The sequence below is a fragment of the Urocitellus parryii genome, chromosome 5 (genome assembly GCF_045843805.1).
Source record: "Urocitellus parryii isolate mUroPar1 chromosome 5, mUroPar1.hap1, whole genome shotgun sequence".
In the NCBI taxonomy this organism is placed as follows: domain Eukaryota; kingdom Metazoa; phylum Chordata; class Mammalia; order Rodentia; family Sciuridae; genus Urocitellus; species Urocitellus parryii.
Genome location: NC_135535.1, coordinates 181,207,119 through 181,222,389, shown reverse-complemented (window position 1 = coordinate 181,222,389; position 15,271 = coordinate 181,207,119). Strand labels below are relative to the sequence as shown.

General features: G+C 41.3%; 1 protein-coding gene across 3 annotated transcripts in view; it reads right to left on the bottom strand.

Moving 5' to 3' along the window:
* Positions 1-8,145: 8,145 nt before the first annotated feature.
* The window catches only part of Lcor (ligand dependent nuclear receptor corepressor), a 129,461-nt gene continuing 122,335 nt past the window's right edge, over positions 8,146-15,271 (bottom strand). For 2 of the 3 annotated variants that reach the window (XM_077798827.1, XM_077798828.1), the window contains 2 exons: positions 9,578-13,722; positions 8,146-8,423 (listed from right to left, as the gene is read on the bottom strand). In XM_077798827.1, coding sequence (XP_077654953.1) covers positions 8,251-8,423; positions 9,578-13,722 — 4,318 coding nt within the window. In that variant the 3' untranslated portion in view covers positions 8,146-8,250. Of the gene's footprint in view, positions 8,424-8,861; positions 13,723-15,271 lie in introns of those variants that run through there. The other variant, XM_077798826.1, reaches the window with a different exon arrangement.

The window sequence follows — 15,271 nt, the reverse complement described above, 5'->3', positions numbered from 1 at the left end:
GGCCGCTTTAACAGCTTTAGCAACCTGTTGAGCTGGACACGCTGAGAGAATTGGAGGAGTGACTGCCTCTTTCCACTGACCTAAGTTAGGGCTAGGCCCAGACACAAGGGCTGGAGATGTTTCAAGCCCTGGCAGAGGAGGATGGTAGGAAATAGGCTAGTTTCTTAAAGGTGGGTTGGAAACATTTAGTTATCCACTTACATTTCTCATGTGAAAAGTTCTTACATTCACTTTATAGCCAAATGAGCTTTGTTTGCCTCAACTACTTTCTGGAAACTTTATCAATTCATGGAAAATTGCTAACTTCTGGATTTACATGCTCACTTTTTATGTGTCTGGTGCTGGCAGATTTCTCATCCATTGCTGGAGTTTTGTGACATGAGGGAGCGTGCAGACAAACAGAAGCAAAAATTCAAGTACAGCAACCTCTCCGGCAAAGGCAAGAGGGCATTGCAAGAGCTGTTCTACCCCCACCTGATCCTCTGAGACAAGGGCCAACGAGGACCCCAGAACACATGTCATTACCTAGGGTCTTATTGCTTAAGGGCAACACATCAGAAAGAACACCTGGAAATCTGCTCTGCAGATTGGGTATTGACCACTGACCAATTTATCATACATTTGTGTATATATAACAGAATCACATGAGAAGAGGGGACAGTTAAAGCTTGGATTCGATGTTACATTACAGACCAAATGCCCCAAACAGCTCTCAACCTGCTGGCTTTTGTTCTTTCTCCATGTGTGAACTGTGTTATGAAAGGGAGTCCAATGCTCAAAATATATTCTACAATACTACAATGCAAACCAATATCACTCAGAACATGAACCTGTATACAGCACATGTAATAAATATTTTTAGAAAACTATTTACAATATTACTTCTTGTGAACGTTTAGATGAGAGCAAAATCTATTTCTTCCTGCAAAGGTTAAAAAAGTCTTGACTATCAAGTTCAGTGCTAAATTCCCTGGCACCTAGTACCCATTCACATTTCATATTAAAAGCAGATTTGCTTACAAATAGTATCTTAGAAAAACATTCTCCAGCATTACTGTTCAAGTGTCCTAATTTGTTTAAAAAAGACAAAGGGAGGCCATAGGAAATATGCAAACTATGGTTCAAATGAATGACAAAAATCCCTGTAGCCCTAGTCTCAAGGCTCCCTGCAGTTCTCATGACAGGAGTGCCCAGGAGTGGGGCAGAGGGATAAGGAACATGACTATGAATCATTGGTTCCACTACGTTAGGGTGCTCTGAATTGCAGACCAGGACTCCTGAGAACTAAAGCTGAACACATCTTAGAACAGATGGTCTCATTCTGTAACCAATGGTCACAGGTGGGCCTGGCCCACATCTACAGATGCTTGCTGAGAGGGAGGAGGAGGAGGAGGACAGTGAAGGTGCCCACAAATATTGTAGGGTACAGAAGGTAACGTGTGTCTCCCCCATGGGTGAGAGTGTGAAGAAATGTCTCTCACAAACCTGGAAGAGAGAGACTAAAAAGCACATACACCTCAATGCTGTCTTCAGGCAACCAGTGGTTTCCGCTTGTCCTACAGGAGTGGGTTTGGAATTCCTTGGGGCTACAACTAAGGCTTATTTCCCTGCACAGGCTGTGGAAGTGAATAGTTGAACATGTCAATTTTGTATGGAAGAAGCAGGCTGCCTAAGGCAGGCTCTGATGCCATGCCTGGCAGGGCCATACCCACTGCGGAAGTCCTACTTTGTTCTGGGACAGGCAATAGTGGGGAAAAGTGCTCAGGTTCCAGTCCACAATGCATCTGCCCAAGTTCAGTGAGGATTTCAAGGCCACATCCTTCAGCCTTCACTGTGTCATCTGGGGTTCAACAGCTGAGCATAGTAGTTGGGGAGGATGAGTGGCAAGAATGAACAATTTCTGAAAAGCCCTTTTGACAGTTAATTATTTTTTTGTTAAAATAAATACTCTGTATAGAAGCATTTGAACAGGAAAATATCATTATTTACACAGTGAAATAAATTCCACAGTGGTGTGCATAAATATGTATCATATATATTTGAAACCAGTCAATAAGTCTCCTAGACTATTTAGAATGCAGGAACCACTAGTGATATCAATAATCTTAAACAACAGTGGCTCTAAAAATAACTCCTACAGGTGGTATAAATATATAAAATTATGCAAGTCTTGTTTGTATATTATGTTTCCCACAAATTAGCTCCCAAACACTACAGCTTCAGCTACAAGGTAACACAAGGTGTGGATCACAAAAAAATGAGATGGAAAATAGGTTGATAAGTGAACGGTACTTGGACCTAACATCTAAATACTGGAAGAAGAAAAAAAAAGTTATTAAGAGAAAAATGCTTTTTATGTGATATGAGTTTAGTGAAGCACTTGGGGGAGGGGACTATCCCAGAGAAGATGCCACCCAGAAGGGAGTTGATGGCATAAGCAAGAGGGAAGAGGAAGGGCAAGTACCAAGGATGACCCCCCTAAGACGAGGAGCTAATTCAGGCCTGACCAGGATCATGCTTCATGGGCCAGGAAGAGTGCCTAAACTTGGTTCAACTAAAGCTGCTGGTGTGCAACTGACATAATAGTATCTCAAGAAGTATGTGTGATCTGGATTTCAGGTTGGAATAGGCGAAGACCATTCATTCATATTCACAAGTAGTGACCAAAGCTTGGGGAGTAATAAACTTCCAATTGCCCTAGAAACAAGGAGTGGAGGGCTCTGGGGATAAAATTAACAGGCCCTGTGCTTTTGGGGAGAGGCATTATTCTAGGCTTTAAGTATTAGTAAAGAGCTTATGTTGAGCATTGCTATTAGTGGAATGTCTACCATAAAGTCAAGTTCTCTGGGATTCATAAAATTGAAGATGACTTTTAATTTAAAAAGTTTCTTCTTTTAGTTTTAAGGACAGACTCTAGTAGATATGATCATATGTATGCCCACAATGCATCAACAAATATTCAATCAGAAAAGGAGGTATTTTTCTTTTTTTCTTATGCACAGCATTCTTCAGGAATAATATGCAATAGTAGATGAATACTGAGATGAACAGACAAGATATCTTAAAACTTAGGTAAAGAATTGTTGCAATGCTAGACTACATAAAATAAATTTGTGCCTGTCAATACAACCTGACCTTGAATGACTACCATGCAAGGATCAGTAAATGTGCTATAAAGGATCAGGTAGTAAATATTGGTAGAATGCTTGCCTAGTACATGTGAGGCATTTGACCATAAATTTGATCCTCAGCACCACATAAAAATAAAATAAAGGTACTGTGTCCATCCACTATAAAAATTTTTTTAAAAAGGTAAAATTTATTAATTCCAACTTCCGGCACAATAATATGGACACTTGGCTGCTTTTTCTTTTTTTAAAGGGTCTTTGTATGTATGTATGTATGTATATACATACACACACACACATATTTAGTTGTTGATGGACCTTTATTTTATTTCTTTATATGTGGTGCGGAGAATTGAACCCAGTGCCTCCCATGTGCCAGGCAAAGGCACTACTACTGAGCTACAGCCCCAGCCCCACCTGGCTGCTTTTTCAGAATGTTTCAAGTGGCTTTTACACTGGACACCTTGTGTTAAATAGGAGGGTCTCATCAGGTAAGAAAGCTCCAGTGTCCGAGCTCAGCTAACTTGACTGCAAAGCCACTTGTGTTGCCTAAGCGCTTAGCATAAAACATCAAGGCTCTGGGAAAAGGAAGATCAGATGGACAAGTGGTAATGGAAGGAACTTACCAGCTCTGGTTCAACTCCAATGGCTAAAGCTTGAGCAAGGACTTCCTCCACAAAGTGTCCAAGGTGGTTCCCTGGGGCTGCTCGTCAACAGTGCAGCAGGGCACTGTCAAGCCTTAGCATCAGAGCTTTCTGGGTTTCTTCAAGAGTCAAAAGGACCTCAAGGTTCACAAACCACCCACTGTAAGAGGCCTCTTTTGATGTTTCAAGCTTAAATTAATATTGAAGGCAGTCTCAAAAGGGTTCCCCTAATACTGCTTATTTTAAATACAACAATCTTTTTTGGGGGTGGGAGTTTCCTCATTTTCCCCCTACCCCCTTAAGGCCTAGGACTGAACCAGGCCTGAGTCTTGCCAAGCCTAAGCACTCTGCTACTGAGCTAAATTCCCAACCCCTTAATACAATTATCTATTGATTTTTTTTCCCCCTGAAAAGGATTTGGAAGCAACCATGGGGAAGAGTACTTATCCTGGATGTGAAGACCACCTTGCTGATGTGATACACAGATGTGATTCCACACTTTAAAAAAAATTTTTTTTAGGAACTGGGGTTGTGGCTTAGTGGTAGAGTGCTTGCCTGGCATGTGTGAGGCACTGGGTTTGAGTCTTAGCCCCACGTACAAATAAATGAACAAAATAAAGGCCCACCAAAAATTTTTAAAAAAGGACTGGGGTTGTGGCTCAGTGGCAGAGTACTTGCCTACTATGTGTGAGGCACTGGGTTCAATTCTCAGAACCACATATAAATAAATGAATAAAATAAAAGTCCATCAACATCTAAAAAATTAAAAATTTTTTATTTCAGTATTTCAATGAATATCAAGCTGTAATCAGACATAAAAGTAACAGCTAAGAATTCAAAAGAATTGGGGTGGGTTGTAGCTCAATGGTAGAGTACTTGCCTAGCCTGTGCAAGGCCATGGGTTCCATCCCTTGCATTGCAAAGGGGGAAAAATCAAAATAATAAATGTTTCAAAACAACTGAGACCATCACTCCTTAAGGGCCACTGACAGAATTTTTTCACTGGCTAAGCATGAGTGGCACATGCCTGTAATCCCAGAGGCTCAAGAGGCTGAGGCAGGGCTGGGGATGTGGCTCAAGTGGTAGCGCGCTCCTCTGGTGTGCGTGCGGCCCGGGATCGATCCTCAGCACCACATACAAACAACAATGTTGTGTCCGCCAATAACTAAAAAATAAATATTAAAAAAAAATTCTCTCTCTCTCTCTCCCTCTATCACTCTCTCTTAAAAAAAAAAAAAAAAAAGAGGCTGAGGCAGGAGGATTGCAAGTTCTAGGCCAGCCTCAACAACTTAAAGGCCGTAAGGAGCTTAGCGAGACCCTGTCTCAAAACAAAAAGTTAAAAGTTGGGAATGTAGCTTAGTAGAACAATAATCCTGGGTTCAATCCCCAGTACCACCCCCACGTTAAAATTTTTTTTCTACTAACATGATTTTCTACTTCATTTGGAAGAAACTTACCCTTGAGTTTTGGGGGAAGGAGAGGACTACCACCTTGGAAGTGACTGGATTTGGTTTAAAGATATTATTCCCAAGCTTCTCAGTCACATTCAGTATGTAGTATTTTCCAATTTTTCATCATTTTTTTCAAAAGCACTTCAAAAGCCTCTAGTTTTATTTGTTGGCTTACTTTAATATAAAGTTAGTTTGAGAGTATTTGACTGAAAAGTTATTAGTGCCAATAATTTTTATTTTTCAAAACCAAAATCAAACTTAAGAGTAAACAGTGCTTTGGGTCTGTTGTGAGATTGTTTCTATTCTATGAAAAGGTTTTTCCTCACATCTAAACAGGATGTCTGGAGGACTGAGGTCCAACTGAAGTACTCTCAACTAATTTTAACAGAACAAAGTCATGGCTTATCTTAATAAAAAAGAAGCATGGCCACAGTTCTCTGATTACGTACTATGTGAGTGAAATGGGAGGCTGGCTCACATACTTTTGGAACTCTTAATCCTAATTTGCTTATGGTTTTGGCCTCACTGTGGTTCTGTGATGGGTGATTAAAAGGAAGATTCAATGCTAAAGAGTTGTAGTAAAAAGGGATGGCAGCCCCTGTGCTGTATCAATAGAACATTTGCTACAGGAAACAAAGAACTTTGTAAGAATGAAACTGATGGGGCTGGGTTGTAGCTCAGTGGTGGAGCGCTCACCTAGCATGTGTGAGGCGCTGAGTTCCATCCTCAGCACCACATAAAAATAAATAAAATAAAGGTATTGTATCCAAACTACAACTAAAAAAATATTTTTAAAAAATGTCCTCTCCTACTAGACTCTCAGGCCTACTAATCAATAGAAATGCTGCCATAAATGAGTGACAGTTCCTACCCTTCAACTGAATCCATCACAAGGTGGGAAAAAGGCCAAATCTCAATTCAAAGAAGCTGTTTTGAAATGATGCTTTTTACTACTGACCTATCTGAACAGTGAGAAATTCACCTGAATAGTATGTGATGCGCAGAGGATCCCATGAGAAAGCATGGTATATGTAAAGAGACGACTACAGATGTCTCTTCTCTCTGTAACATCAAAGAATGATGAGGCACAAAACCGTTTTAGGGAAGACTACATAGAACTCTTTAATAAGGAATCACAGGGGCTAGCAACTGCTGATTATAGATGCAAGTTAACACTCACAGGTAGGAAGTCTCAGAAGTGCTAGGGACAAGGCTCTGGACCCAACTAAGAATGTAGACTACACCCAGGGAGCCTCATGGGATAGAAAATGGTCTGGAGGAGGCCCAGCTTTGGGGAGGCTATGGTAGTTTTACTGGTGATTTCTTAGGGATCTTCCAGTTCCCCCAGAGGGAATATAGTCCTCTGGTGTTCAACTTCAGCACTGGGACAGTCACTTCACTGAGGGTAGGCCCAGGAGCAGAATTCCTTTCAGATGTGGGGTCTAGACAAGACTGCCTTTACATCTGGTGGCAAGCCAAAAATGTCTACGGGAAGGTCTCTGAAGAGGAAGGCAAACAAGGGGAGACTAGAGTCAATACCAAATGTGGACTTGGAGATATCTGGGAGATAACTTTTCAAGAATCTGCTGTAGGTACAAAGGGCCTTCCAGAGTTGGCCCTGGAGTTTTAGTTTTCTTTCTTTTATTAGCAAAACTAACTGAATCAACAAGAATCAGATTTAACAAATAGGAAAACAAGTCTAAACTTTTAAGTGTCCTAATTGTGTGGCATCTCAGTCTGTTTAAGTGTAGTTACTACTATGAAAGACAAGTTGATTCTAAAAATGATCCATTGCACTGCTAAGTGCATCACAAATATATCAACACTTCCTCAAATACAGCCTAGAATGAGAAAGTTATTACCTTAAAGTGAGCTTTAAAAATAAAAAAAGAACTTAGAAAAGTAATGGAATGAATTACAAACTTGGAACTGGAAAAATTCCATCAACTTACTACCTCACTTCTCTCCCTAACCTAATCCAAGCACCTTACAAGGTAGTCTATAAGCAGTCAAGGGGCACCTCTTATGTACAGGAATCAGCACACCTGACAGTGGCAAACATCAGCTGTTTAAGTCACCACAAAAACAATATCCAGTGACAACTATATGAAAAGATATTTTTTAAACCTTAAAACCATTTTTAAGATTAAATGGATGTACTGAAAACATAGTAATGCTTTTGTGCAACTTAGTGCTGAGAAAGGGCTGCCAGCAACACACTCCACAGTTTCATTAATACAGGTAGCTTTTGAAGGGCCAAGGTGGGGAGGGGTGGAGGCTTCATTGAAGACAGCAAGCTTCATTTTCTCTGAAATTCAACACAACTCTCTATTTCTCATAAATCACATGCTTTTCTCCAGTCCTGTCCCATCATCAGAGTTTCCTATATACAGCAAACCTTTTACAGAATGGGCATATGACCTGTTTTATCATGATTTGAATGAACAAAAGTAAAAAAGTCCATCTGAGTTAATCTAAAGAGATCTGGATTTTTTTTTTTAAAGTAATCACAGGGCAACATCTATCCACACAAGCCTATTCTGGTGACAAAATATGTTAAAGAAGTTGACTGAGGCTTAAACAACCCAGCCTGTTTGTTGGTGGCCCAATGGAAATGTCAAGTACACACTGTGTTATGAGAGAGCAATGTCACAGGCACTGAGTAAAGCCAATACGCCTATCTCGGGCTTCCCTGGGGAGAGGTAAACAACATCAATTACAAATATTACAGCTCTCACTTCTGAGTCATGGGACAGAGAATGACATGGCATGGGGAAGAACAACACTATAAGCATTTAACCCCCAGGATGGTGCTAACATGAATGGATATCTACTCAAGAGCATCCCAGCTGAACCTCAGCTCTGGGGGCAGGGGTGTAGAACCACTAAGATGCTTGGGCAGCTGCTTCCAGATGCCAGGGTGCTCTGACCTCTACATAACTGTGCTATTTAACACCTCTCTCAGTCTGGTGCCACTGTGGTATGTCCATGGAAACCCTGGGTCATTTAAAAACCATCTAGTCTGCGCTAATTATTCAGCTCATGTACACACTGCACAAAGAAGAATTTTACTGTAAAACTGGGATCAGGAGACATTTGCAGCTGATAACCACATGCAAATGCACCTGGATGCACATGCACACACACAAACATACCTATTATGGAAAATGATATTTTGGCTTTCTCTGAACAGGGAAGTACTGTGGATAAGAAAGGAAATAAGAATAGTTACTCTCATCCTAATTGTCAAATTACAGTTATGGTATGAAAAAAATTATTTTTCCTCCCAAAACAGAAGGAAAACCTTGTTAGCATGCTAGTAAGCTTGCAAAGCCAAAAATGAAAAAGAGGATGCTAAGAATCAGTAATACAATTTGGGAATGCAAATAATTTTCAGAATTCAAAACCAGAATTTATACTTGTGACACATCATTTGTCCCAAGGGCACATAATTTAGAGAACATGTTGTCAAATGACCAATTAAAAAAAAGAAAAAAAAAAAAACCCCAACCAACCAAACAACTAAACAAACAAAAAACAAAGGTGAAAGGAGTGATCAACAATGAATGTGATTTTTTAAAAAGAGGATAATAAAAATTAATCTTTTATAATAATTATAAATCCTCTGCATTCTCCACATACCATAATAATGATTTGGTTTAGCTTTCAAACATCACTTAACAAAACAAAACAAAAAAACAAAACAGGGAAGTCACTGCTGTGGTTTGCAAAGAGGGCACCTACAGGGACAGCCGCTGCAGGTGGCTGCTGAAGCTCCTTTCGTGTGCATGATGGTGGTCTTCTCCGCTACAGTACAAGTGCTTGTGCATCAAGTATAAAATACAAGCCTTTAATCACATAGATCAGCTTTTTAGCTTTTGTAAATTTAAAAACAAAAAGGATAAATAAGGCACTGTACTTTTAAAACGAAAACTGCTTGGTTCCAAGTTTAAAACCCAAGGAACAACCAGAATAAAATATATAACTTCCCTTACTCAGCCTCAGAGAAGGACTCTGCAAGTTCTCTTCTCCACCTGAGACATATTTTCTGACATCTCAAATTGTGGTTTTCTCCACTATTCATAATTTGAAAGGCTTGACAAGCTTATAAAAGCAGATTTAGTTAATGCAAAATTAAAGGTTACTCCTAAGGAACAGTCTCCCCCTTGGCTGCCATTCTTCCATCACTTTGCCTCCAGCCTCCTCCGTTTGCCCTGGGAAGAGTCCAGCTTCGCCTTGAGCTTTCTCTTTCTCTGGGTTGCACTGTTCTCTGGACTTTTCAAGGGTCTGGCCCGAGTCTTCCCACTGCTTGGTTTCCTGTTTGCAACTTTCTGAGGCCTAGAAGAGGACTCACCTGTCCCCTTTTGCTTTGTAGATTTTGCCACTGCTTCTGAGGCAATGGACTGGGTAGGTCTTTTGTTGGTATTCTCCTTTTCTTTCCTAGAGGGAGGGCAGCTCTTCCCAGAGGATTTTTTAGGGATCTTCATTTTGTTCTCTTTCAAAGACATCTTTTTGGGCAGTTGGTTGGTTTTGTCTCTTGCAGCTGGCTTCTTGGCAGGAGTTTTGGTGGGTCCTTCAACATGTTTTTCTTTGCTGGCCCTTATCACTGGCCCCTTGTCCTTACTGTCCTGAGAGCTGCTGCCTTCTGCTCTCTTGCGTTTATTCTGAACTTCAGCTTTAAGCAAGACCTCAGACGCCTGCTTCCCTTTCCTTCCCTTCATTCCTTCTGTACTCTTGGGCTTAAGGGGAAACCCGTCTGCATGCACCTGGAGAGCGAGCTTGGGGGACATCAGAGGGTTGATACACACACTCTTCCGACTCTGTTTACTTTCCACAGCCACACCTAGTGGACTTTCCATTTTCTCATTTTTGATCAGTCGATGCTGGCCTCTGAGTTTTCCTCGAATATTAGAATACTTTCTAAGGATCCGGGTACTGGCTGGAGTAGGTAGATTAGAGGGAGGATGGCTACTTCTATCTTCCTTGACTTCCTCTGTGACATCTTCAGAATTAGGACTGAGGCTGATATCACTGCCATCTTCTGTCTCCACTTGGTCCAGATTCTCTCGAAATTTAGCCCAGAGCTTCTGTGTTTTCCAATTATTCCTAGCAGGAGTAGCTCCAGGAAATTTCTTTAAGTGTTTTTTCAAGCGTTCAGCCTGCAGTGAACTAGGATACAGGCCAGAAGGAGAGTACTTCTGAAGAGGATGCTTGACAGGGGGGATGTCTCCTGGAAGACGAGTATTGAGTTTCTTTACAATTACCAGGGAACGGGTTTCAGTTGTTTCTAAGAACCACTTACAAACATTGGATAATTTAAAGTTTGTCATAAAGAGCATCTGAACAGGAGAAAACTTCTGAACTTCTAAGGAACCCCTACATTTTCGGGATCTTTTCTTGCTTTTCCAGATCTCCTTCAGTTTATCCGACTTGTTCCTGGCTCTGGGTGTTGGCTGTGCTTCTTTCTCTAACTGGATCCAACCCTTCTGCACTTTCATGTACTGGGTGTTGAAGTTGGCAATGAGCTCCTGATTCTCCTCCTCAGCACACCATTCCACAAACTTGGGCTGTTCGTCTACCACTGTGTCCATATCCTCCTCCTCAAAGGGGTCTGTGCTCTCGGAAGCTTCGTTATCCTTTGGTGTTGGCTTTATTTGTGCAGCTTCCTTGTCTGAAGTAACTTTCATAGTATCCAAGGAGTCCAGAGAATGAGCATGTCTCAGATTGTACGCTGAAGAGGTCAATCTCTTAGGCCTTGGTTCCCTTTGTGGCCCAGCATCATTACCACCTCGACCATCTGATGTCCCAACTGGGGTAGCTGGGGCATGGCTAGCATCTTCTTTATGCTGAGTGTCCGCATTCTCTACCTCACTCTTACCCTCTTCCACATTCTGGGTGGGAGTGTGTCCTGGCCTCTCTTTTGATTGCTCTAGGTTCTCCCTACAAGGAATATTTTCAGAGGGAACAAGAGCATTTTTCTCACCCACCTTAGACTGCACATAGATTTCCAGTCTCTCTCCAGACAGTGGCTGGCTGACTGTGGTTATGGGATCACTGCTGGGGAAAATCTCCCCTTCTTCCTTCTTGATGTCTTTTGCCAGCATGTTTTTAAAAGTTTGCCTCGTGACAATCCCACCTGCTTCACTCTCCTGCTCAGCATCGTTCTCAGAGGGACAATCACTGACATTCAGGTTTTCGGTATCCTCCAGAGCTTCTGTATGAAAACTATCAGATGGAAAGCCCTCGGGTGTTATCCTACCAGTGTACCCTTCTATTTTAGAACACTTTACACCAGGATTTTTAGAAACCTTGGTCTCAGGACAAGTGAGGGAAGAGTCTGAACTTTGATTTCTTAGGTACCTATCTGCAGAGGAAGAATCTGAAAGCTGACTTCTTAGGCATCTATCAGAGGCCTCAGGAAATTTTTTAACTTTTTTCTTCTTGTCCAGATTCTCTTCTGGTGAGTCAATGTTTAGATCACACACATCTTTTTCTGAAGAACATTTTATATCACCATCTTCTCCTTCTTGCCTTATAACACATGCTGCATCTCCTTCCTCAGTCTCACCATGGCTTTCATCAGTACCAGTGCCACCTGCTTCCTGGGGTGAGTTGGTATCTAGTTCCCTAGTGTCTCCAGTCCTGACTTCAGTGCTGTGCTTGTGCTCAGTTTGTGCCAGACTCAGGGGAAGCTCCACCTCCACAGCGGGACTTTGATCTTCTGAGCACAGAGGACTTTCTTCTCTACTGATCACTTCAGGAGAAGACAGAGGCTTACAAAAAACTTCGTCACTACTTTGCCCAGAAATGCTTTCAATTGTGGGACCCAGGTGGCAGTCCTGGATTACACTCAGCTCCTCTGCATCCAGCGGGGCAACTGGCTGTTGGTCTTGTTCAGAGGAAGACACCACACTTGCAGTGGAAGCTGAGACTGCAGCACTGTCTTCTGGCGCATCCTCTTCAGGGAGGTGAGCAGGCCCAGGACACACCGGGTTGGAGGCTGTCATCTCCTCTGGCCTAGAGGAACTGCTGGAATTCAGTTCATTCATCATGGGACAAACCTCAGGCTCTTGAGACTCTTTCACAGATGAAGTGTCTCCACCTCCCTCCTTGAAAGAGGTTATTTCTTTACTAGGTCCTTCAGTGTGGTCTTCTCTGGGAAGCTGCAAATCTGTGTGTCTAGGGGCTGAAACTGTAAGAGTCTGCTTGGGCATCACCACTGCCTCTGATGCCAGTGGTGAGCAGCTCGCTTTTTCCTGGGTGTGTAAATTTCTGGCCAATGTGCGAACAGTTGGCAGCTCACAACAATCACCATTGAAAAAGTATCCTCGAGTACTCTTTCTGGCTGTTTTACGAGATGATAATATGGACCTTTGATTCTCAAAGTGGCATTCTGTTATTGGTTGACTGATATAAACAACATCACATTGGTTATCATAATCATTTATCCTCAACCCTGAGGCCCTTTTACTCTTCCGAGCTGTCTTGATGGAGGCTGATATCATCTTGGTTCGTGAATGTCCATTAGGTGCTTTGTGTATAGCTGGCATGGGGCTGGAGGCTAACCAACCATCTTTGGAATGATCAAACTGGCCCTTGTCACTGGGATGTGAATGGTAACCCACTTTATTTCTTCCTAGTGAGTGAAGATGGTTCTCTTGCTTTGGCCTTGCATCTTGTTCATCTGCCTCTAAATCCTGGCACAAAGGTGTTTTTGAGCCACACTGTAAAGCATTCTCTTTGTCGGCAGTTCTAGATGAGTTCTCCATAAACCCTGAGTCCCATTTCTCTTCCGATAAAGCTTTGAATGAATTTCTTTGAGAAACAACATAGCTATTGCCCTCCTCACTATTCTCAGCTGCCACTTTTACTCCAAGGAGACTTTCCACTAAAGCTGAACTCTGCATATGGTCTTTACTGTCCTCACATGTTTTCATATTTGTGTCTTGCTCCTTTCCAGTGGTTTGAACCTCCAAGCTTTTAGAGATGTGGTGGAAGTTCTGTGAGGAAGAATTAGACACAGTGAGGTATCCCAGAGTGGAACAATCTGTTGAACTGCTAGAATTAGGTTGAGTGGCTGGAAGTTCAGAGGAATCTTTCTGGACAACAGTCAAGGCATTCTCTCTTCCATCTACAGAGTTTGTCTCAGGAGGAGGTTCCTTCAGGGTCTGTTCTGTGATATGCACAGAGCTGTGAGAGCCGGATGAGTCTACAAACAAATCTACTGAAGTAGGAGACTTCCTATCATGACACATAGCATCCTTTTCCCTATGGCTGCTGCTTAGCTGGGCACAGCCAGCGTTGCAAATGGATGCATCCATTGCTCCAGAATCCAAAGGTGGTAGGTCCTCGGTGCCTGGCTGAGATTCAGTGTACAGGTCACTCAGAACACGAATGAATTGCTTCTGATGATGAGTACACAGTTTGACCATAAACTTCTCCAGTGGGGACTTCGACTGATTGTTAGAATCTACTGCTAGAGTTTCTGTTGAATTCTCACTAGATGAACAAAGAGAAAGAATCAATTAGTAAGGTCATTTTCCAAAGCATCATTTTTACATTATGAATCTCACCAGATGTTACTCACATTGTAAAGAGAGTACAAAAAGAAGCCAAAATGGCTTCAAAGTCCACCATTTATTTTTGTATGATTCCATAAAGAATATTTACCTAATGATAAGGTCAGCCTGTTATAATCTCAATCTTTAAGGAACAACATATTTCATAATTTTAAGTGACCATACAGATTTTTTAATCATGAGAAAAAATAATGAAAAAAAAGTTCTTTAAAAAATATAATTTTGGGCTGGGGATGTGGCTCAAGCGGTAGCGCGCTCGCCTAGCGTGCATGCTGCCCGGGTTCGATCCTCAGCACCACATACAAACGAAGATGTTGTGTCTGCCAAGAACTAAGAAAAAATAAATAATAATAATAAAAAAAGCTACATCTCTCTTTCCTATCTTTAGAGGGCTTTTTAAAAAAAATATAATTTTGATCACACTATAATTTCTCTTGGTCAACATATTCAGGTTGCACATCCCTAATCCAAAAATTGGAAACACTCTAAAATATGAAACTTTTTGAATGCTGCATGGCAGCACAAGTAAAAAATTCTACACCATGAAACTATATTTTATGTACAAAATTATTAAGAATGTTGTATAAGATTATCATCAGACTATGTATATAAGGTATACATACATGAAACAAATGATTCTGTGTTTAGACTTGGGTCCCACTCCCAATATATCTCACATATACGCAAGTTTCCAAAATCTAAAAATATCCAAAATCCAAAACATTTCTGGTCCCAAGCATTTCAAATAAAGGATACTCATGTGGTAATTTTACTGGAGGCTATGTATTCGTGTTATGCAATCATTAAATCTACAATACTGACAAAAATTTAGATATACTATATTAAAAATCTTAGTTTAATAGTTTTAAAATTATCTCTTAGCAAAATGGACTGGGTAGATAATTAAGTGATGGTGGAAACCTTTAATCCCTTTCCTGGGTCATGGATGAACAGGAAACCAATAATTTTACATTTCAGATATGTTAAATGGTGGAATGACAAGCAAGTACTGATTAATTTCTAGCCTTCAAGTGAGAAAACAGATGTGAAACCACACGGAGTTATAAAGCTCTGTCAATGCAAAGTAATAGGACTGTCTTCATACACTCCTAGCTATCACATCTTAGTCCTTTGCTAAACATTTTTACAGTCACCCATAAGAAGTCACTCTACATTAAAGAATCCCTTTCAAACATTTTCCTCCTAAGTCATCTAGGATGAACTCTTAGAGCTTATCCCACACAGTAGGGATGTTGGGAAAGGAAGACACTGGACTTGAGACACTCCAGGCAGTGCTGCACAGACAGCCAAGGGTTTCGCTAGCTGCTCTGTGCTTCTAGATATCTAGGTTTTACTGAGCCTGTGCAGACAGAGAGCTCCAATGATCTAGAGTTTGACAGAGCAACTCTTAGAAGACTCACTTCTACCTTTAGTTAAAGTGTGTATTTCTACTTACTTGCTCAGAAACC